At 43.4% G+C, this 24,692-nt stretch overlaps 1 protein-coding gene across 1 annotated transcript in view; it reads left to right on the top strand.

Moving 5' to 3' along the window:
- The window catches only part of FLT3 (fms related receptor tyrosine kinase 3), a 106,314-nt gene extending 81,854 nt beyond the window's left edge, over positions 1-24,460 (top strand). The window contains exons 18-24 of the mRNA XM_056110052.1: positions 1,157-1,239; positions 3,049-3,176; positions 8,862-8,984; positions 11,062-11,173; positions 11,969-12,068; positions 17,404-17,509; positions 23,848-24,460. Coding sequence (XP_055966027.1) covers positions 1,157-1,239; positions 3,049-3,176; positions 8,862-8,984; positions 11,062-11,173; positions 11,969-12,068; positions 17,404-17,509; positions 23,848-23,970 — 775 coding nt within the window. The 3' untranslated portion in view covers positions 23,971-24,460. The remainder of the gene's footprint in view (positions 1-1,156; positions 1,240-3,048; positions 3,177-8,861; positions 8,985-11,061; positions 11,174-11,968; positions 12,069-17,403; positions 17,510-23,847) is intronic.
- Positions 24,461-24,692: the final 232 nt, after the last annotated feature.

The following is a 24,692-nucleotide window of genomic DNA, read 5'->3' as shown; positions in this document are numbered from 1 at the left end:
TATATCTAAAAATATGTATATATGCATATATATATATAGTTCTCTCTATGATTGGTTGCCTACTATTTGAACCCCATCAAATGTGGTGTGGAACTCTTGGAGAATGGGTAGGGAGTGTCTGACGATGTGTCGTGAAGCCGCAAATGTGGCCGTGTGGTCCAGGAATAGGTGTGAGACTTGGCCAAGCGTGTAGGGAGTAGCCTTGAGCATGGCAGCAGTTGGGTTGTGGAGGTTTTCAGCTGCTGGGACTGGGTCCCTTGGGGCAGGAGGGCTCTCACCCACCCTCTCTGGGGAACCTCAAGTGAAACAGCCTGGCGTGGGGTCTGGTGGCATGGCTAAGGTGGGCGTCATGTTGCTCCCTTCGGGGAGAAAAACCCATGCGATCTGGAAGATCATTACATGAGCTTTTTAAAAGACAGTGGGCTGAGTTTAGGAACAGAGGAATGAAGTGTGAGTCAAAAGGTGCAGTCTAGGATGTGGCGTAATAGTACAGCAGGTAAGGCGTTTGCCTTGCATGCATCTGTAATGGGTTCAGTCCCCAGTATTCCATATGGTCCCCTGAGCACCATCAGGAGTGATTCCTGAGTGCAGAATTAGGGGTAACCTCTGAGCATCACTGGGTATGGCCCCAAAACAAAACAAACAAATAAAAAGTTGCAATCTAGGGCCAGAGAGTACAACAGGTAGGGCAACTTGCCTTGCAAATAGTTGAACCATGTCTAATCTCCCATATTCTGTATGGTCCCCTAAGCATCACCAGGAATAATTACTGAGTGGAGAGCCAGGAGTGACCCCTGAGCATCATCAGGTGTGACCCAAAAACTTTTTTAAAAATGTGGTCTATATTAATTTTGTGATTTGAGCAAATAATATCTGTCTAATTTCTATTTTGTAAATGTAAGATATTTATACCAGCTCAGAGATTTGTGATTGGAATTGAGAGAGGTCGTCGTTTTTGAACAAAAAGACTCCCATACAGATAACACTCCTGTCCAAGTTAGACTAGCAAAGTCAGTTACAACAATGTTTTTCAATGCCCATAAAAAAATGGACAAGTTGAGACTATACTTTTTATTGAAAAGTCATTTCTTTGATGAATTAGTTTTGTGGTGAGTTGTATACCCAATAATGATTAATTTTAAAATATTTTTAATAGTATGCCTGGTTCAAGAGAAGTTCGAATACACCAGGACTTGGATCATATCTCAGGGTTCAACGGAAATTCATTTCAATCTGAAGGTAATGTTATATTCTCACTAGTAACATTTAAACATGGAAATGGAAGCAAAAGTTTGTGCTGCAAGAAACTTTGGTACATCTACACAATGGAGTACTATGTAGCTGTTAGAAAAGATGAAGTCATGAAATTTACATACTAGTGGTACAATATGGAAAGTATCATGCTAAGCGAAATGAGTCAGAAAGAGAGGGATAGACATAGAAAGATTGCATTCATCTGGGGGATATAAAGTAACAAAGTATGAGATTAATACCCAAGAATAGCTGAGATCAGCACCAGGAGGATTACTCCATAACTTAGAGGCCAGCCGGGTATCCTAGAGGAAAGGGCAGTTCAGATAGAGAAGGGAGCACCAAATAAAGGATGTTTGGAGGATCCTCTCAGGAGGGGAGATGCATGTCGAAAGTAGACTATGGACTGAACATGTTTGCCACTCAATGCCTCTTTTGCAGACCACAACACCCAAAAGGAGAGAGAGAACACAGGGGATTGCCCTGCCACAGAGACAGGGGGGATGGGGGGATGGGGGTGGGAGGGATATTATCCATGGTGGTGGAAAATAGGCACTGGTGGAGGGATGGGTATCTGATCATTGTATAATTGAAACCAAAGCACAAAAAATTGTAAATCTACAACTGTAAAAAAAATAAAATAAAATAAAGGGAAAAAAAAAAAAAGAAAATACTAAAAAAAAAAAGTTTGTGCTGCTATTTTTAGCTGAAATAGAAAGCTATTTCTATTTTATTGTCTATTTATTATTGTCTCAGTAATTAGATTAGCATTTGAGTATATTTAGGAATTTTTGAAAACCAATTAAAAACTTAATTAGTAAAGAAAAAATGAATAGATTTATTTCAATGTAAACAAACTACCAAGTCTATATTATACTAGTCTTTGGACTATCTTTAAAGCATCTGAATTTTAATTTCAAACACACTTGCCTGGGTTGATCAGGGACCTCTGGTGACTGCTAATGTGGGTTGCATGGAGCTATTTAGTTGGTTTCTGAATGTGCTAGAAGGGGATTTCCACCCCCACCCCCAACTCCCATCTGCCATCTTTCTAGGAGAGTCCTTTGTGTTAACTAATTTTTTTAAGTGTGTACATGCAAAAGCATGTCTTCTTTGCATTGCCATTTATATTCTTTATTAATTCATATTTAGATATTTAAAGCATTACAGATTGTTAAAGGCCAAATGCTTATATACTGTGTGTTTATTTAGTGTTTAGTAAATAAATACTCAGGACAACTTTATTTGGTCAGTTTATTATTCCTAAAGTTATAAACTAATTAGAAAGAAAAAGAGTTCTGAGATCAGACAAAAGTTTTATAACTTCTGTTTCTTCATTTTCTGCCTGGATGACTTTGGACAAGTTGTATTTGAGCCATACTTTCCTCTGTAAGACTTTTAGAAGGATTCAGTGGAAGGAATCTATAGGATGAAAACGTATCACTGCTGCATAAAATGTAGTAGGTTAATCTTCACTCTTCTCACCATGGGACAAACTGCTTTGTTCAGAGAAGAGCATTTGGAACTCCTGCCAAATCAGGAGATCATGAGAGCAGAGCGGCAGGAGATGTTATTCCTCTAACCAAAAAGACTTTTAGGCAACTTTTAGAGGTGGCACAGGCCTCAGTGGTCTGGTGTGGGGGTTCCTATTACCCACACCAGGAAAATGCTGTAATAGCTTCCATTAGTATGCCCTGATGTGTCACCTCACTGTGACTTAGTAACCTCCTCAATGCGAGCTGGTAAGGCAAATTCTTAGGGCTGTGGCAAAAAATGAGTACCTGTTCTATTTTATAGATGAAATTGAATTTGAAAACCAAAAAAGGCTGGAGGAAGAAGAGGACTTGAATGTGCTGACATTTGAAGATCTTCTTTGCTTTGCCTATCAAGTTGCCAAAGGAATGGAATTTTTGGAATTTAAGTCGGTAAGCTCCTTTTACAGAAGAAACTAACCACAACAAAAAGATTTTTTTAAAAATGTATTTTTTTTTCTTATGCATCTTAACATGTATCTCCTAAGGTCTCTTTCTCCACCTCCACCACCCTCTGCTGGAGTCACGCAGGATATTCTTGGCTGGTTATATTCTTTTTTTTTTTTATTTTTATTAGTTGGCTGGTTATATTCTTGGCCTGGGATCTCTTAGTAGATAATGGCTGTCATGGCCCTCACAGGTTGTTCAAAGTGTCCTGAGATGTCTGATAGGAAGTCCTCAAGAATCCCGATTCAGAACAAAGTGTGGCTCCTTCAGATTTGTTCAGGTTGTGGCCTGCACATAGAATTCACTCTGGAGGGTTGGGTGAGAGGTGAATGGAGGTACAATCCAGCCCACTCTGCTGGTCACAGTAGTCACCTTGGGTATCTTTGTCTCACTGTCCTATACTGCAGTGGCTTGCAGGAAACTTCAGCCTCTTCCACCTGTAGCCCCAGATATATTGCAGTTGTGTGTGATGCCAAGTTCCTGGAACCTGCCTCAAACCATGACTTCTACCAGGATTTTGCATTCTCTTTATAATTGCCCCACAGCCCTGACATTCTCTGTCTTTCCTTTTCTTTCTTTTCTTTTATAAATGGACTCACTGTAAGGTACAGTTACAAAGTTGTTCATGATTGGGTTTCAGTCATATGATATTCCAACACCCATCGCTTCACCAGTGTGCATTTCCCACCACCAATGTCCCCAGTTTTTCTCCAAGCCCCCATCCCACCTGCCTCTATTTCAAGCACTTTTCTCTTTCTCTGTCTCTGTCTCTGTCTCTGTCTCTGTCTCTGTCTCTGTCTTTCTTCCTTCACCCCCTACCCTTTCCTTTTAGGCACTATGGTTTGCAAAACAGCTACTGAAAAGTTATCATGTATATCCCTTTACCTCCTTTCAGCACTCAGTTTTTGTCCAGAGTGATCGTTTCCAATTATTATAGTCAGAGTGTTCCCTTCTCTGTTCTAACTGCCTTCTCCCCCATCTAACTCCCAACTGTGGCAAGCTTCCAACCGTGGACCAGTATTCCTGGCCCTTGTCTCTACTGTCTCAGTCTTTTCAAATGCCTCAGAACCTAGAGCAGGTTAAAACCGTTATCAGGCTATTTTATGTATTCATTTTTCTTACTGTTCATGACCTGCCCTGTTTCCCAAGATTTCCCTCCCCCTTTTTCCCTTTGAGTCTCCCATTTTCTATCCTCAAAACATACTCCTCCTTTACCCCCATTCTCTTTCCTGAATGTTGAAAGACTCATTCCAACTATATATTTTTCTTAAAAATTTACTATCCTGGACAGCAGGTAGGGTACTTTCCTTGCACACAACCAACCCAGCTCAATCCTCAACACTCCATATGGTTCCCTGAGAGCTCCAGGAGTGATCCCTGAGCACAGAGCTAGGAGTAAACTTTGAGCACAGTAGGGTGTGGTCCCAAAACAAAAACAAATTACCATCCTGAAGAGAGAGTCACGGTCACGGTCCTCCCATTGTTCATCGATTTGCTTGAGCGGGCCCAGTAACGTCTCCCTTGGAGACTTTGTTGTTACTGTGTTTGGTATATCAAGTATGTCACAGGTAGCTTGCCAGGCTCTGCCCTGCGGGCAAGATACTCTCTCGGTAGCTTGCCGGGCTCTCTGAGAGGGCAGAGGAATCGAACTCGGGTCGGCCATGTTGGCTGCGTGCAAGGCAAACACCCTACCGCTGTGCTCTCGCTCCAGCCCGAAGAGAGAGTAGAAAAAAGAAATTTTACCAAGAACCTGTCAGGTTAGAATAACATGGTTTTTGCATGCAGGAGCCCTGGTTTCAATCTGCAACAACTCCGAGTATCAGAATTAGTCCCCAAGCACCAATGAGTTTAAACCAAACCAACAGCCAAGTGTCTCTGACATAATGTTTGATGTCAGTTATGTCTCAATTTGAAAGAAAAGGTTAACAGGAAATAAATCAAGAACTGGGGTGGGGGTGGGAATGTGACTGTGCATATTAGCATCTCAGGCATCTTGAGGCAAACACAAGAGACTTTTAAGATTTACATGAAAAAACATATAAAACTTTGTGAGAGAGGAAAAATGACAAAAGGAGTGAGTTCTGTGTTCGTGGAAGAGAGACTTCATGCTCTGAAAAAAAAAGTCATTTCTGGTCAGAGAGACAGTCTGGGGGAAAAGCACCTGCCCTGCACACAGCCCACCCAGGTTGGATCCCCTAAGAAGTGCCAGGAGTGATTCCTGAGCACAGAGCCAGGGCTAGGCCATGAGCACTGCCCCTCCACAAAAGCAAACAAAAACAGAACAAGACAAAATAAGAACCAATTTCTTTCTCTCCAAATTAATCTGTATAGTTCTCCAATCCCAATTTGAATCTCAAGGGCCCCCCTCACATAGATATTAAATGTGAATGTTATCTTTTGCTCTTCATTTCCAGATGTAGGCATCCTTGATCGATTCTTGTTGTTGTTTTTAAAGTCTCATACTTTTTCCCCATCCCTCATCTCCAAGACATGCTCTTCTCATCACCCCCACCTAATGTTGGAACCCTCTTTTCCCCCTTTTAATCTATATCTCAGTTTGTTTGGGGAAATTCCACTTTTTTAGATCTCTGCCCTTGTGGTCCATACAGCCCTCTCTCAGAATCATCACCTCTCTCTCTCATCTCTCGTGCAGTACACTCCTTAGCATGCACCAGCAGTCCTTGGATCCTGGTGACCTCAGTTGAGTACTGATTCCATGCCCTGCTTCATGCTGGGGCAGGCCAAGTGTCCCTCTTATCACTGAGGGAGGAGAGACAGATGAGCAGACATGCAGAACAAAGATTAATCTGGCTTGATGAAAGCTGCATCCAAGGAAGTTCTGGGAAACTCGGGGAGTAGAAGGGAGCAGAGGCACATCAGATCTGGGGGGAAGGGAAGTCTGTGCATGGCTAGTGGAGGCATTAAAAAAAGTATTGAATATCCATGAGATAGACCATTATAAAGCTGTTCATCATAGAGTTTCAGTCATAAAATGATACAACACCCATCCCTCCACCAGTGTACATTTTCCACTACCAATGTTTTCCATTTCCCTCCAATCATCCCCCAGCACCACCTCCCTCCCAGCCTGTCTCCATGGCAGGCACTTCTCTTTCTCTCTCTTCTTTAGTGCATTATGGTCACAAAAGGAGATACTAAGGTCATTGGTACTAAGGTACTAACAGGTACTAACAGGTATGAAGAGGTCATTATGTTTGTTCAGGGTGTTCAGTATTTTTATTGGGAAGGTAAGGCTTGAGTAGCTTTTTGAACTAGGTGGCAGCTTTGGGATATGGACGTGACTGCTAAGGCTTCTGGAAGTACAGGGAGGTGCGGGGGGGGGGGGGGGGCGGCGGAGGTAGCCCATTCCAACCCCAAGAAAGTCTGGAGATTTTAGTGACAAAACCCGCTTCCCAAATTTTCAGCAGATTATATCTCAATGAGGTCCTTCCTGAGACAGTGCAGTCTGGCCGGGGGCACAGTGGTGATGTTGGATTGTGGGAGCAAGCAGCTGTGCGGGGGTTCTCCTTGAGTGGGCACCAGGCTGACTCATCCCCTCCAATTTACCCACGTCTGTCAGCCTTGCAAGGGTCCAAGAATAACTGTGACTTTTGATTTCTTTGGAGATATATTTATGAGTATCTAAAGCAAGGATAGTAGAAGAGCTTACATGGTGGCGCTGGGGTTGGTTTGGGGGTGACTGCCAGTGCTTCCAGGAGTACAGGAAAGTAGGGGGAGGTAGCCCATCCTAACTCCAAGAAAGACTGGAAGTTTTAATCACAAAACCTGTATATCTGAAATTTCAACAGGTTTATATCTCAGTGAGATCTGTCCTGAGACCATGAAGTCTGGCTGGGGGCATGGTGGCCATTTTGGATTGTGAGAGCAAGTGGCTGCCAGAGACTCTGCTTGGGCAGGCACCAGAATGACCAGTCCCCCTCTGATTTACCCTGGTCTTTTCAGCTTTGTATGACTTTTGATCTCTTTTGAGACTTATTTATGGGTCTCTGAAGCAAGGCTGATAAATGAGCTTGTATAGCTGAGCTGGAGGTGGTTTGTGGGCACATTTCCCACATACCTAACTTTTGGCTGTTTAATTTCTTGTGAAAATTGGTCCCACGTTGTTGGTGTCTGGCCAGAGTCACAGTGACAATTTTGTGAAGGCATCATCAGGCTGCTGATGCACTCAGCCCATGGATACAGTTTGACCTGTTAATGTTATCACACTCCCATTAGTAGAAATATTTGAAGGGAAACAAACAACACTCTGGTGCCTATGGCGGGGTGGGGATGGGTAGGGGGTGTTTAGAAAGACCACAAGCTAAATAGCTTGAGTGTGAGATTCTTGGGGCAAGAAAGCATTTAATGCCAGGTTCAGAATCCCAAATGGTTCAAACCAGAGCACAAGAGAAAGTTTTGGGTTTGGGGATGGTGGTCTCTTGCGGAAGTCTGGGTGAGGTGGATCAGGGAAGGAGGTGGAATGAGCACCCCAACTTGGGTGAGAATGTGATCCTGGTGATTGAGCCCAAGTCTTCCCTGTGCAAAGCAACTGCTCAGCCTGGTGAGCTGTCTCCCAGGTTTCTTGCTTTTAATTTGTAAAGGCTGAAGAGATCCTTGTATTTTTGCTCCTTATAAAATCTTCCTTCCCAGGGCTAATTTTCTTGCAGATCACGTGGGTTAATGTCACTTTATCTCTCAGTTCTGGAGCTCCTTCTAACCTATTTTTGCCAACCATTTCAAATACTCTTAATCTGACATAGTATTTTCTTTGATATTCCTTCATTTTATTGCTAAACCTACTTTCTTTATTTTCCTTTCCTCCTCCACCTCTTTTCCTCCCCCTCCTTCTCCTCCTTCCCATCTCCTTCTTTTCCATTTCCTTCTCTTCCTCCATCTCCTCTCCTCTTTCTCCTCTCCTTCTTTTAGTATTTGGGTTACACTTAGTGTTCAGGGGTCACTCCTGGTGGTGTTCTGGGGATCATGTAGGTCCTGGGGCTCACACCGAGGCCTCTTCTGTGTCAAGTATGTACTTACCCCAGTGAGTTATCTCCCCACCCCTGACTATAGCTATTTTTTCAGTCAGAGAAGACATTAATGTTTCCATTCCCACCATAAGTCCACTGGCAGAGACCTCCTTAAAATCCCTTTGAGGTACTGGACAGGATCTTAAAGCAAGGTACAAAAGCAGAATAGGATTGTGTTGTTGTTGTTTGTTGGAGGTGGGGTGGGACCACAGCTGGCAGTGCTCAGGACTTACTCGTGGCTCTGTGCTCAGGGATCACTCCTGGTGGACTCAGAGGACCATATGGGGTATCAGGGATAGAACCTAGATACAAGACAAGCATCCTGCCCACTGTTTATCTCTCCGGCCCCACAAGTTTGATACATTCTAAAAACCCTTTGGCCAAGTTTGATACATTCTAAAAACCCTTTGGCTCCTGGGAACATTCTATAATAATGGAATATTCCACAGCCAGACTAGCTGAAGAAGCCAGCTGCCACAGCCACCCAGTTTGTTCATGCATTTCTAACTCCTGGAACTCTTACTGACTTTAAACTAGGCAAAAGAAAGACTGCACTCTCTGATCAGATGCATTGTCATGACTAATGCTCCAATTTTCTTTTGTGTAGTGTGTGCACCGGGACCTGGCGGCCAGGAATGTCCTCGTGACCCACGGCAAAGTGGCCAAGATCTGTGACTTTGGCTTGGCTCGAGATATTATGAGCGATTCCAACTACGTTATCAGGGGCAATGTGAGGCTGCTTTTCTTTAGACATTCTTTACATGGGGCTTTGTTTTGCTGTTGTTGAGGCTCAACTTCTGTATATCTAAAGTGTGCATGACTGCTTGATTGATGGAGGTGTCAAAAGACTTCCTGATGGCAGTTTGCTTTCTTCTTCTTTTCTTCTTCTTTTTTTTGCCACACCTGGCAGTGCTCAGGGCTTCCTCCTGGCTCTGTGCTCAGGGAGCACTCCTGGCAGTGCTCAGGGAACCATATGGGGTGCCAGGGATTGAACCTGGGTTGACTGTGTGTAAGGCAAGTACTCAATTTGCTGTACTATTTCTCCAGCCCTGCAGTTTGCTTTCTTGGGCTGAAAAGGGCTTTCTGCAGCTTCAAGGATAGTCCATTCATAATAAAAGTTGACCGAAATATCTTCCCTTCTTCCTGGGGTTAGTTAGAATTAAAATAAAATCAGCACTTTGCTGGTCACACATTTTAAAAAAATCTATTTACTTGACTTGCATTTATTTCAATTCCCTTTGCTATAAAGTAATTCTTGAGGTATGTTTCCAGTTGTGCAAACAGGTTCTAGTAAAGCATTGTTTAAAAAAAGTACCATGTGTAGCTAAATATGAAGTAGACATTTTTAAAAAGCAGGCTATTTTGATTAAATATTGGTTTTAATGATCTGTGTTGCCTGTTACTAACAAGGAACAATTTTTTAAAAAGGATGGAGTCTACTTGTGTCTTCTATACTTGAGTACTTGAATCTACTTGTATGTGAACAAGGATGGCCTTAAGCATTCCATTGGCATGTATTCCCTTTTCATTTCGGGCTCTGCATTTGGGGCTATCTGGGATTTCTTGTATTCGCTTGTGAAATAATAACAGTAATGCTGACCAGCATTGCCTATGTGTGGAGTGCTGTTCTAAGTACTTTGCACATAGTAATTTAGTCCTCAGAGTACCCCCTCATGGTGGGGAGGAAGTAGCATCACAGAACTGTGACTTGCTGGTGCTTCCAAGGATATGGACCAGCACCCACATGCTCGAATACACAAACAACTCAAGTGTTTCCCCGGAGGTGAGTATACTCACCTCAGAGTTGTTGTGGGAAGAAGCCAATAAAACCGACTTGAAAGCATCTGTCCGGGGTAAACACCCGATAAACACCCAATAAATAAAATTAAAGTGTATTCCCACTGGAATCAAATAACCCTCTTAGCTGACGTCATAGTTGTGCTCCTGCCCTTGTGGCTGATGAAGCTCATATATTTTCTCTCCCTCCTCTCCTGATGGTCTCCAATGTTGGAAGGTGAACTCCATCTGAAACCATGATTAATTGCCTTAATGAGCCAAATGAACCAGATGAGCCTGCTTGATTGTATCTCTTTATCAGTGAGAAATTTTTTCAGTTTCCTTCCTGAACTTTGATTTGACTTGGCAGAATCAGTGCTGTGAAGGGTTCTTCCACCCTGTAACAGAAACTCCCACAAAAATGCTCTGATTCTCAAAAATATCCATTCTCTGGGTATTGATTCTAGTCTAAGGTTCTGGAAATTCCTAGAAGCCAGCCTGAAATCATTTCTGAAAGTGATGACAAGTGGACACCTCATCACATTCTTTTGGCTGACATTTCCACCAAAGTTCTTCCAAGAAATGCTTTTACCAAATGTTCCCCAAATCCACTAATATCTATTGACCTTTTGGCCACTAAGTGGCTTCTCCTTCATGAAAAGTGTTGGAACTCACAAAGCACAGGTCTCTCTTTAAGATGCTGGGCTTCTTGTTTTGTTTTGTTTTTGAGAGTACACTGTTAGATTGGAGGTGGCTCAAAGGCTTGGAGTGTATAGTTTCCATGCAGAAGGCCTGAGTTCGGTCCCTGACACCTCAATGCTGGATGTGGCCAAACCATACACACTAACCCAAAAATTATTGCACTGACTCCTCTATTAGAAAGATAACTTGAAAGTGACAAAGCTGAGGAGTATGATTTTCTCAAGTAGTCTTGGATAAAAAAAATATCATCTACCTAATGAGAGAAGAAAAGTAAGGTTGATGTATGGGAAAAGTCACCATTTGGAAAATGTCTCCTCCTGACTTTACAGGCCCGCCTGCCTGTGAAGTGGATGGCTCCCGAAAGCTTATTTGAAGGGGTCTATACGATTAAGAGTGATGTCTGGTCATATGGAATATTACTCTGGGAAATATTCTCACTTGGTAAGTTTTATGTTTTGGGGAAGCTTCTGCACATTCCACCCCTAGATCCACCCTCAAAAAGGTTTTATCTCTGCTATTTTAGTGCTATGTCAGAGTTTTGGGGTTAGTTTGTTTTGAGTTTTTAGTCACACCTGGCTCTGTGCTCAAGCATCACTCCTGGTGTGGTTTGGCGACTACATGTAATGTCTGGGGTTCTCTTAACCCTGTACTATCTGTCAAGTCCCCACCAGGGATTTTCTATGTCATAGGTTTCTACTGAAGTAACATTACAACATAAATTTCAGGTGTGCACCATTATAAATGAGTATCTGTTTACACTGAAGTTCACTGATAAAAATTCGACTTATTTCTTCACTGAACAATTGAGCCCTTTCATTTGATTTGCCCACCTCTCTCCCCTAATCCCTTCTTGTAGCCGGTGATTGATCTTGCAGTTTAAAAGTAAATGTTTGACATTTTTAGCTCACTCACTTGTTTGGTTTCTGTGTATGCTTTTATGAGTAAGATCTTGCTTATTTTTTCTCCACCTGGCTGACTTCACTGGATATAATGTGCTTCAGATCTAACCATGTTGTTGCCAGTGACCATTTTATGTTCCATTTACAAATGTCTTTGGATCTATCACCGTCTCCCCACCAGCCTTCCCCTCCATCGCCTGACGCTTATTTGCTTGTCTCTGCAGTCTATGGGTCAGAGCAGTCTAAGGGTCTCTGGGGGAGCCTGGTGTTTGTCAGTTGAGTGACTGACTAATTAAACCAGCAATAAATAAAGAGGATGCTTTAATGTTTTTCCCAGGTGTCAATCCCTACCCTGGTATTCCAGTTGATGCAAACTTCTATAAGCTTATTCAGAGTGGATTTAAAATGGATCAGCCCTTTTATGCTACAGAAGAAATGTAAGTGTGAAGCATAGTGTTTGTAAATCATTCACAATCAGAAACGTGTGTCTGTCCAGCTTCACACACTGTGGGAATGGTCACTACTTCTTCCTGTGAAGTTCATATGATTCCTCTTCAAAAATGAAAGAAAGTGAGGGACTGGAGTGAAGATACAGCAGTTAAGGTGTTTGTTTGCCTTTCATGCTTCCCACCTGGGTTCAATCCCTGGAATCTCATGTGATTCCCTGAGCCTGCCAGGGGTGATTCCTGAGCACAGCCAGGAGTAATCCCTGAGCACTGGTGAGTGTGGCTTCAAAACAAGAAAACAAAAAAAAATTCAGGAAGTGAATGACCTTTCTTTTTTGTGTTGGGAATTTTAAAGCAACACTGGACCTTTCCCTGCTTTAAGTCACCCATCTCTGGGCTTTAGTTCACTTGCTCTTGACATCTTCTCAGGCTGAGAGCACACTCAGTGATGTTCAGGGTTACTCCTGGCTCTGCACTCAAGAGTTACTCCTGGTGGTGGTCAGGTACCATATGGGATGCCTGGGATTGAACCCAGATCAGCTGTGGACAAAGGCAAACACCTAACCTGCTATACTAATTCTCCAGCCCAAACTCTTGACATCCTCAAGGGTAATAAAATGTAATCTCCTGACTTCTGGTTCACAAGATATTTCTATAAATCCATTTCTCTTCTTCTTCTCCTCCTTCTTCTTCTCCTTTTCTTCTTCTTCCGCCTTCTCCTCTTCTTCTTCCTCTTCCTCTTCCTCCTCCTTCCTTCTTCTCCGCCTCCCCTTCTCCTTTCCCTCCCCTTTCATTTCTTTTTCCTCTTCCTTCTCCCCCGCTCCTCCTCCACTTCTTTTTCCTCCCCTTCTCCTCCTTCTCCTTCTCCTCCATCTTCCTCTTCTCCTCCTTCTTTTCCTTCTTCTCTCATATTTCCTCACAGTTCTAGAAGTAAGTAGTCTGAGAAGGTAGCAAGCAGGCCTTGTTCCATGGAGACTCTGATGAAAATGAATTCTTGCCTCTCTCCAGCTCCTGGTGGTGACCTTTGAGCCTGGCCACTCCATGACATTCAGCTTCGTCACCCTATCTCTGCCTCTTTCATCATGTGGCATTACTCCCTCCAAAATTACCCTTTCTTATAGCCATATTGGATTGGAACTCAATTAATGACCTCATTTTGACCTTATTCCATCTCCAAAGATGTTCTAAGTAACACCACATTCACCAATTACTGAGACTTACTTCAGTGTGTCATTTGGCAGGAGGCAAGGGGAGCACACAATGCAACCCATAATGAAGAATTTAAGGAAGCTCTAAGAGATCAATTTTGGATGACAGGCAGGGTGGTAAGGCCACAACAAAACCTCAGGAAAAGATGGGTTTGCAGTGAGAGAAGTATTGGGAAATAAGAAAAGATAGAAAAAGAAGCTGAGCAAGAATGGGCAGAATCTTGTCCAAAAAAATAGGGACAGACATAACAAATGATGAAGAATGGAATTTCAAAAGAGAGAATGATAAGTTGTGCCACTGATCATTCTCCATTCTCCAAATGATCATTTGTTCTGGCAGGAAAGGTAGTCTTTTTTTATCTTTATTGAGGCAACACTGGGTAATCTGGGTAATTACAGCAGTAATCTTCAGCCTTTCAAAATCTGGAGATTGGTACCTGTCTGAGCCCAGCAGTTAAAGCAGTTAAAAAACAGTAGTTTTCAGCCTTTTAGCTTGAAAACCACCAGCAGTCCATAGACTGATTGTTGAGAACTACTTGACATGTGACTGTGTATGTTTTAGGGTTACACTCAAGGCCCTTCATATTTATGTTATCACAACACCACTAAAATGTCAATAGGCCCCACCTCCAGCCCCCACTTCTCCTCTTGGACCCCCCTCTTCTCTCATCACCCTTTGGTACCATCAGTTCTGTGGTCAGAGTCTAAGGGTTTGTTTTCATTCATTTTGTCTGCTCCCTTGCTGAATGACCACGTGTGTGATCATTCCAAATGTGTCTGTCTTCTAAATTATTTTTCTTAGCTTACCTCTCTCATTCCATTCGTGATGTATACAGCAAACAGCATAATGTTCTCTTTTCTGCAGAGCTGAATAGTCATCTAATACAGTCTATATATGTACCACAAATCTGATTTATCCTGCTTTTGGACTCTCAGGTCGTTTTCAGATCTTGGCTGGCTATTGCAAATGACAGTTCAATAAACTTAGCTCTGCATGTATCTTTTCAAGCTAGTTTTTATGTATTCTTGGGATAGAATCTTGGAGTCAAATGCTGGCTCATCAGGAAGTTCAGTTCTTAATTTTTTTGAAGCATCTACAAACTGGTTTCATAGAAACTGAACCAGTTTGTATTCCCATTGACAGAATCTGAGGGTTCCTTTTTCTCCACATTTCCTCCTTCCAACAACTTGTTTCTATCTTTTTCTTTTTTATACAATTACTTTAAAAACATAGCTTAGAAAATATGGTTTTAATAGTGTTAACATTTATAGTATTGCTGTGCAAAATTACTACATCTGCTATCTGGCCTTTTCAAAGTAGGTCATTTTCACAGGTGTGATATTTTTATTTGAATTTGTGTTTCCCTGAATCAATGAGAATTGATATTTTTATGTGCCTGTTGGTTAGCTGAATATCTTCTTTGGGAAGGAATTCAGCTTTTTTCCCCAAGTTTGGATGAGTTATTTACTTGTTGTTGAGTTCTGAGAGTTCCCTATATATCCATAACCCTTGTTCAAAGTAGTGTGCTAGTATTTTCTCTATTCAGTGGAATACCTTGTTTTATTGCTAGTCTCTTTTACTGTGGACAAGCTTTTTTATTTTTGATGCAATTCCATTTGTTCATTTTTGCTTTTGTTTCCCTAGCCTGAGGTGCTCAATCTCTAAAGACACCACTGAGACAGGATCAGGAAGTGTATTGCCTGTTTTTTCTTCCATGTATTTTATGGTTCTGGCTCTCAGATCTAAGTCCTTGATCCCTTTTGAGTTAACTTCTGTGCATGGGTGAAATAGTGGTTCAGTTTCATTCTATTGCATTTCACTCTTCAGTTTTCCTAGCATAATTTATTGAAGAAAATTTCTTCTCTTCTTTTTATGTTCTTGGTCTCTTGCATCATCATAAATTAACTGGCCTTATATGTTAGGATTTAATTCTCATTGATCTGTGCATATATTTTTAAGGCAAGGAAGTCTTAAGGTGAGAAACTGTTGTGTTCCAAACGTGTAATAGATCATAAATAATATGTGCTCTAATTTTAATTTTTTGGTGTGATTTTGGGACTACATGCAGGTAGTTTTCAGTACTTACTTCTTGGCTCTGTGCTCAGGGATCACTTCTGCAAGATTTGGGAGGACCATACAGGGTTCCAGAGATTAAGCCAGGGTCAGTCACATGCAAGACAAACACCCGACCAAATGCATTATCTTTCATAATAAAAATTATTACAATAATTTTTTCCTCTTTGGTTTCTGCATCAAACCCAGAAATGCTCAAGGCTTGTTCCTGTCTCTGCACTCAGGAATCTGTTCTGGTGGGCTCAGGGAACCAACCATATAGGGTGTCAGGTATTGAACCCTGGTTGACTGCTTGCAAAGCAAGCACCTTATACATTGTATTATGGTCATGAACTCAAAGAAAATTCATTCCATACAGCCTGGAGTCACATGTAGACATAGTCCTACAGTCATCTGAGTAAATTTCTTATCTACCATCCCCAAGCTTGTTCCCTTGACTGTTGCATATAGAGAAGCCAACTATGTTTGGCTGTGAATGTGTGGTTGCTGTAATGATTCAGCAACAGCCTGCCATGTCTGGACATGGTCAGATTGGCCCCTGCCTCTGCCTGCTCCGTGGCCTCACCTGCACCCAAGCAGGTTGGCTGCTCATGGCAGAGTAATTATATTCATAAGGTGAGTTGGTCCTGTAATTATAATCCAGGTTACTAACAAGTCTTACAATTGCAGTTACAGCCTAGAAATTTCTGGATTTTGATCTTTTAACGAGTGATACTTGGAAGGCCAAAGTCATTATGTATTAAGAACAAAGGTGATTCGGTAAATCCTCCCACCACTCCTGCCACCTGAAATTAAATCTGCTGGGCTTTTTCTTTTCTTTTCATCTTAAATTATTAATAGACAAGGCTTTGCAATTCATTGTGTAGCTTCCATTTGTATTGAGGTAATAAGAGTGTGGAAGAATGGAAGTGGAGGGGTAGGGGTGGGGGTGGGACCGAGGTGCTGCTGGCCCACTCAAGTTGCACCTCAAATTTATGCTGGTCTCTTTTGTCAAAATAATGAATGTAATCAATGTAGAGAAGAGTTAAGTGGAAATCATCTGCCTCACAGGCATTGGGAGGGGTGAGAGGGGGGTATATTGGAGTTCTTGGTGGTGAAAAATGAGTACTGGTGAAGGGAGAGGTGTTTGATCATTGTATGATGGAAACTTAAACCTGAAAACTTAGTAACTTTTCCCACAGTGATTCAATAAATAAATATAAGAAGAAAAATAAATAAATAAATAAATAAATAAAACTATGAAAAAAAAAGTAAGGTGGAGTTCATGCACAATTCAATCAGACAATCAGTGGCTGGATAAATAGCAGTACTCCTACATTTAAAAAAAAAATGTATGCTGGTTTGTTATCTCTGTGAGTTGGAAGTTTCCCCATTTGCAAAGATAGCATGCTTCCACTTTAGAAATGGGAGTTTGTAAACCCAGAAGAAGCAGAATTATTCTTACATTGAGATAATTTTTCCAGGCACTAAGGGAACTACTGTTCACCTTTATGCTAAACATGATTTTTACCTCAGATTTTTTATATACCTTTACATTTATATTTGCATTATATTTATATTCACTGTGGAGGCAATTTGAGACTTCCTAAGCAAAGTAAATGTTAAATATTGCATTGACTTTGTAACTTATTTCCAAGAATTCAAAATTATTTTAGAAATCTACTGGGAAAGTATGATTAGAAGATTAGGAGAGCAAGTTTTAATTGGCTTGATAAGAAAGGCTTTAGTTTTTCTTGTCATAATAAGCAAACTGAAAACATAATTTCCTACTTCTCTTCAGGTACTGGAGTAGAAAATAAAATGCCAAAATCTTGTCAATTAATCCAGAAACTTGATCAAACCCATTAGGAGGGCCAGTTTCTCACTGTATCCTTCATAGGGAAGAGCTGATTTATCCTTTCTGATCAAATTCTAGAAGCAACACAAAACAAATGTTATAATAAGTCTCTCTCCCAACAAGTAATAGTGCTGTATTTGGTGGAAAGTTGTCTTTTTTGCTACATGTGTATTTCCTCACATTGATTCTTGACCTCTTGCTTTACAGATACTTTATAATGCAATCCTGCTGGGCTTTTGACTCAAGAAAGCGACCTTCCTTCCCTCATCTAACTTCATTTTTGGGATGTCAGTTGGCAGACGCAGAAGAAGCGGTATGTATTAGCATCTAGGTTAAGAAGCACCATTATGAAGGAAAGCAAGCATTCAGAATACTTAAAGTCTGCTTTCTAAGAGTGGTAAGAGTCAACCATACCACTCTCCTCCTGACCACAGTTTGTCTTGGCTATTTTTTTTGTGGGTCACACCCATCGATGCTCAGAGGTTACTCCTGGCTCTGCACTCAGGAGTTATTACTGGCGGTGCTTGGGGGACCATATGGGATGGCGGAGATTGAACCAGGGTCTGCTGCGTGCAAGGCAAACACTGTACCTGCTGTACTATCGCTCCAGCCCCAGTCTTAGCTATTTTTTATGTGTTGTGTGAAGGCCAAGGATGTCTCTCAGTACTGGATCACTGGTACTGTGTGAGGCCCAGTAGTTGACTGTATGAGGCCCAGTGGTGGATCCAGCATGCATGTCCCCTGGGCACATGCCTTGTATGAGGGAACCCTGGGTTCAATCCCTAGAATTTCAAGGTCCCTCTAGTATGGCTAGGATAAGCCCCAGGTCTCTGCTAAGTGTGACCCAATCCCCGATCCCCCAAAGTCAGCCGCATGCAAGGCAAGCACACTACCTGCTGTACTATCTCTCCAGCCCCAATCACTGCCTTTTAACCAAGGAAAACTTTACCCCTGACCTCCATAACTTTCTGCCTTTACCATCATGGAATTTGAGCATGAAATGAGTCATTGCATAGCTTAGTGAAATAATGTATTAGACCAGAAGGAGGCAGGAGTTCTTCCACCTTCTAATAACTCTTTCGGTAGTAGCAAATCACTTAACTTCTCCAAGTCTGTTTCTCATATGACTGTAAAATGGGCTACTGAGCCATCCACACGACCTGATATCGTGTGGATATATCCCTGTTCAAATCTTCTTCTTCTTCTTCTTTTTTTTTGGCTTTTTGGGTCACACCTGGCAATGCTTGTGGGTTACTTGTGACTCTGCACTCAGGAATTACTCCTGACGTTGCTTGGGGGACCATATTGGATGCTGGGGATCAAACCTGAGTTGACTGCCTGCAAGGCAAACACCCTACCTGCTGTACTATCATTCCAGACCCCCTGTTCAAATCTTGACTTCCTCATTTCTTTCTCTAATGGGGTGTGAGAACACCTGGAATGCCAGGGGAGCCATACTGTGCTAGCTATCAAACCTGATATTCCCACAGGCAAAAGAACACCCCAGTTCTTTGGGCCACCTTTGGCCTTTCATCATTGATTTCTCATATGGTTTTATGAAGTTAATCAATCTTGAGAGAGAAAAACTTCACTTTCTTAGTCTGAAATATGGAATCAACAAATGTCCTTTTTTCCCTTGTTTGTTTTTGAGTCATATCCAGTGGTCCTCAGAGCTTTCACCTAGGTCTGAGCTCTAGGGTCACTCCTGGTGGGTTCAGGGGACCATATGGGGTGTGCTGAGGATTAAACCCAGGTCAGCCGCATGCAGAGCAAGCACCTTATCTGGTGGGCTATCTCTCTGTGCCTCTCACCAAGAACACTATTTTGGAGGGGAGGGGGATTCTGGGCCACAACCAACAATGTTCAGGGACTACTCCTGGCTCTGCACTTTGGAATCAGTCCTGGCAGTGCTCAGGTAGGGCACTTGCCTTGCATGCAACTGACCCAGGTTCAATCCCCAGCCTCCCATATGGTCCCTTGATACCACCAGGAATAATTCCTGAGTTCGGAGCCAAGAATCATCCCTGAGCATCTCCAGGTGTTGTCCAAACCCCAATGCTCCCTGAATTGTAGGAAACCCTCCAAGGAACTTATAGGTTCTTGCACCAGTGACTTTGAACCCTCAGATAAATTGAATGAAGTGCTGGAGAGAAAAATAATGAGCTGTTGGAGGGGAAAGAATGGAATCATTTTCACTTGCTCAGTTCGAGGTGGATCTCCAGCGTTGTTGCTTGAGCTGGTCTGTGAAGAATGAGCAGTGTTGGGTGTTAGAGAAAAGGAGTTAGTTGGATGTCCTAGGCTAAATGAGAAACATAAATAGAGATCTGAATTCAAGCAAGTAGAATGGAAAATGAGTGGCAGTGGGCTGGAGAGATAGTATAGCCAGTAGGGCTCTTGTCTTGCACGTGGCCCACCCAGGTTTGATCCCTGGCATCGCAATTCTTTCCCCGAGCCCCATCAGGAGTAAGTTCTGAGTGCAGAGCCAGGAGTAAGCCCTGAGGTTACTCCTGCATGTTCCTGCAGGGTGGTGCAAAAACAACAACAACAAAAAAAAAAAACAAAAGAAAAGAAATGTCTGTGACTGAAGTGAAGGGGCAGTGGGAGGAAGTGCAGGAAACCCCAGCAGTGGAGGTAGAACAACGTGGTGTCAGCGCCTGCTGCCAAAGCACCCCTGGGGGTTGTCCAGGCCTCCTGGGTGCTTCCACGGCATGCATCCATGGGGTACAAATCTCCTTATCAGAGTCAGAAGCTGTATCCTGACTTGGGCCTCACCCAGCGATGCTCAGGGATTACTCCTGGCTCTGCACCTAGGAATTACTCCGGCGGTGCTCAGGAAGGATGCTTGCTTTGCACGTGGCTGACTCAGGTTCAAACCCCCAGTGTGGCCAGTTGCCCTAGACAACAGTTCAGCTGATTTATAGTCAGACACAGCTCCCTTACTTTTCCCATCTCTTCCACTCTGCTCCCTGACCTTGTTTGTTGGTGTTTTGGTTTTGTTTGGGGTGGAAGGGCGCATTTGGCAGTGCTCAGGGTCTACTCCTGACTCTGTGCTCAGTGAACCATATGTGGTGCCAGGGATGGAACTGGGATTGGCGTCAGTGTGATTTCTCCACCCCTGACCCTCTGGAAAATTCTTTCTATGTCTATGATCAAAGCTAAAGTAGTACCTTTAGGTAAATTAGAAAAGTGTGCCCCCGACCGGACAGGGATGAGTATACCCAGAGGAAACCCTTCTGGTTGGTGCCTTGGGTTCTGGGCCTGAACCCTGGGGAGTAGAAGGCATCTGGGGTTTCATTCCCATGGATCCAGTTGGATGGGTACCTTTGAGGAAGACAGGTCTCTCTCTCACTAGCCTCATCAGTCCTTTCTTGCCACACCACCTTCCCACAGTTGTGAAGGACAATCCTTTGGAAGGGAAAGTAGTCAGTCAAATGCCAGAGTGCATGGGGTCATCATTCTTGGCATGTGTTTAAAAGGTCGTGGACCAAGCAAGGAAAACAGCCTTTGAAGAACATGGGCATGGAACCCCACAGAGGAAACCCAGGTTACTATTTTGAGTCCAGGTAGCTGGGGAAGGCATTAAATAACCATCTAAATCGGTGTTCCAAGGCCTCCTGCTGACACTAGAATAATCCAGGACAGCCTTGGGGGCAATTGAGAGCACACTTTAAAGAGGGTAGGTTTCCAAAGGGGTGCCGAGTAATTTTTAAGGGGCCTGTAAAGGCCCGAGAGATGGTACAGCAGACCTTGTACAAAGCAGACCCGGACTTGATCCAACACAGTCTCTCAAACCCGCCACAAGTGATCTCTGAGCACAGAGCCAGGAGTAAGCCCTGAGCACAGCAAGAAGCAACAAAAGAAAAAGAAAAGGGCTGTAGGCCAAATGCAAGTTTGGTCTAAATGAATTAATGTAGAATTGCAAGTGGAAAAAGCATGCTTTAGTATTTGTCTTAAAGACCCAGATCAGGGGCCAGAGTGGTAGTACAGCAGGGAGGGCACTGCCTTGCACACACTCAAGCTGGCTCTATCCCTGGCATCCCAGTTGGTCCCCTGAGCTCACCAGGAGTGATTCCTGAGTGCAGAGCCAGGAATAAGACCTGAGTACTGCCAGGCTTGCCCCCCTAACCCTCTCCCAGAAGGAGCAGGAGAAGGAGAAGGAGAAGGGGGCCAGAGAAAGTGCAATAGGCTGAGCACATGCCCTGCATGCAGGGCACCCAGCTCACTCCCTGAGGGGGACCTCTAAGCACCAAGCAGGGAGTAGCCCTTGAGCACCACCTTCTGTGAGCTCCCTTCCCCAAAAAATAAAGAGGAACTAGAGAGATGGTAAGTGAGTAGGGTACTTGCCTTACATGCAGCCAGCCCAGACTTCCCAGGATTGATCCCCCAGGAGTGATCCCTAAGCACAGAGCCAAGAGTAAGCCCTGAGCACCTCCAGAGGTGATCCCTGAGTGCAGAGCCAAGAGTAAACCCTAAGCAGAGCCAGGTGTGACCCCAAACTGAAGAAACAAACAAACAAAATGAGCCAAGGCCAGCACTGCTCTTGAAGGCAGGACAGCTCTGTGGTCAGACATAGTGGGAAATCCCTGAGACAATGGTAACAGTTAAGTTGGGAGCAAAGAGGAAAAACCCATAAGGAAGGGCCCTTGCAAAAGCAAAAACAGAGTAGTGCTTTCTATAGAAGGAAGAAGAGACCTGCTGGGTTCTACTGAAGTCCTGCCACGGGGCAGTTACAGGGTTATAAAAAAGTCGGGTCAGGGTGGAGAGGTTCAAGAGGCTACCAGGCTGACCCTGGTAAAACAGAAAGATGAAACCTAATCTATAAGTACAGCAAGTAGGGCATTTGCCTTGCACACAGCCAACCCTGGTTCAATACCAGGCATCCCGCAGGGTCCCCTGAGCACAGGAGTAATTTCTGAGTGCAGAGCCAGGAGTAACCTCTAAGCATTGCCAGATGTGACACAAAAACAAGTAAATCCATGAGCTTGGGTTCAGTATAGAAAGCGAAGGAACTATGATCATCAAAATGGAAAGAGAGAAACCACTTTCATGGAAATTAAAATAAAAAGGTTGGTGGGAGGGGAAATTACAAGAAATAAAACAATCTAAGAAAGAGAACTTCAAAATAAAATTGTCATTATTCAGGCCCCGGTCACATCCCTTAAAGCAGGGAAATGAGAACTCACCCAGAACAAATAAAAAAGCCCCCAAATCCATAGAGCAGAAGTGAAATGGCCTTGTCGCAGGCACGGCTCTCTGAGCCCTTGGAGAGAGGACTCGAACAAGTGCATGCTGCAGGCTTTGCATGTGGCAGGCCAAGTCCCATTCATGGCACTGCAAGGTCCCCTGAGAACCACAGGGAGCAACCCTCAAGCACTGAGAGGGGAGTAGAACCAACAGAAATCACCTAAAGAAATGGCAGTATTGGGGCTGGAGCAACAGAACAGTAGTGGGGAGGGCACTTGCCTTGCCTGCAGCCAACCGGGGTTCTATCCATGGCATCTCTGATGGTCCCCTGAGCACTACCAGGAGTGATTCCTGAGCACAGAGTAAGCCAAGTTTTACTCAGTGTCTCCAGCATCCCATGAAAAAGGAACCGAGAGAGCTCAATGGACTGAGTGCAGGCTTGGCATGCAGGAGGCCCAGGTTTGATACCCGCAACCATGTAATCCCCAAGTACTGCAGAGTCACCCCCACAGGCATCAAGCTCGGAGTAGTCTTGGAACACCTATGAGTATGGATCCCCAACAAGCAAAAGGCAGAACATGAAATATAATATTCAAATTCATCTCCCCAGTAATAGAAAGACCAAAATTGGTTAGCCAGTTAATATATAGACTAAAGGACTGGGGATATAGCTCAGTGATAGAGCACTTGCCTTGCATGTGTGAGGCCCTGAGTTCAATGCCTAGCACCACCCGCTCCCCCCCCCACCTGCCCACCACCCTCACCAACACACCAGTATCCTTTTAAACCAACTCATTGTTAAAATACATGATAATAGGACTGGAGCAATAGTACAGCAGGGATAGCCCTCGCTTTGCATATAGTAGTGTTCAATCCACAGCACCACATACGATCTCAACCCTTCCATGAGTGATCCCTGAGTGCAGAGCCGGGACTAAGTTCTGAGAATTGCCATATGTGACTCCAAAACAATGCTCCCCCAAATGTTGATTGTCAGTGGGTAGTGCAGTGATAGTGCAGTGGGTAGGTTATTTGCCCCGCACACAACTGACCTGAGTTCAATCACTGGCATCCCATCTGGTCCGCTGAGTCTACCTTGAGCCCAGAGAGCCAAGAGTAAACCCTGAGAACCCCTGGGTATGGCCCCCAAACAAAAAAAAATGAATTAATGAAATGAAATAAAAAATTAGGGACTGGAGAAATAGCACAGCAGGTAGGGCATTTGCCTTGCACGCGGCCAACCCAGGTTCAATTCCCAGCATCCCATATGGTCCCCTGAGCACTTCAAGGGGTAATTCCTGAATGCAGAGCCAGGAGTAACCCCTGTGCACTGCCAGGTGTGACCCAAAAAGCAAAAAATGAATAAATAAAATAAATTAAGTTACATTAAAAATAGGTGATAATGTGCTGTACAGACACACACAGCAGGCCTGTCCTCATGAGATATGTTTCTCCCCCCCCATCTAGATGTATGAGAGCATGGACGGGCGTGTTTCAGAGCGTTCATCCGTCTACCAAAACAGGAGGCCTTTCAGCAGAGAGGTGGACTCAGGACTACCCTCTCCCCAGGCCCACGCTGAAGATTCATAGAGAAACAACATAGTCTTAAGGGCTTCATCTCCTTTGTCCACCTTGCCCAGAGCCCCTAAACCAGCTGTAGATTACCAAGACAAGATTGATTTCATCAAAGAAATATATATATGTGTGTATATACATATACATATATATATATGTCTTCCCAACTGCTGCTTTGCTGGACTCTTCTCTAGAAGCTCTCCATATTTACTCTTGTTTTCAAAGGAATTTTTGTAAAAATCGAATCATCCTTTGCATAAAGCAGGAAGAGTCGATAATGAACTTTCCCTGGAGCACCTGCCAACTCCAAAGGCATTCTCAGGCGGGCTTTAGTGGGAATTATGTCTGAACGTCTCGTATATTCTTGTAAATAGGTAAGAAACAAAAGCATTTTGCTAAGGAGAAGCTAATATGATTTTTTTAAATCTATGTTTTAAATAATTGTACCTTTTTCAGCTATTTAGTGATATATTTTATGAATGGAAATAAAATTTCTACTATAGAAGTGTTTGCAATTGGATTCACGATCACGATCATCCTGCTGTTTGTCGATTGCCTCGAGCAGGCACCAGTAACGTCTCCTTCGTCCTAGCCCTGAGATTATAAAAAGTGCCACATTCAAGGCTCTTTCAGGGCTAGGAGAATGAGACCCATCGTTGTTACTGGTATTTGGCATATTGGGTACGCTATGGGGAGTTTGCCAGACTCTGCCATGTGGGCAGGTTACATTCGATAGC

The sequence above is a fragment of the Sorex fumeus genome, unplaced genomic scaffold (genome assembly GCF_029834395.1).
Source record: "Sorex fumeus unplaced genomic scaffold, SorFum_2.1 ptg000008l, whole genome shotgun sequence".
NCBI lineage: Eukaryota > Metazoa > Chordata > Mammalia > Eulipotyphla > Soricidae > Sorex > Sorex fumeus.
This window is presented reverse-complemented; position numbering and strand designations above follow the sequence as displayed.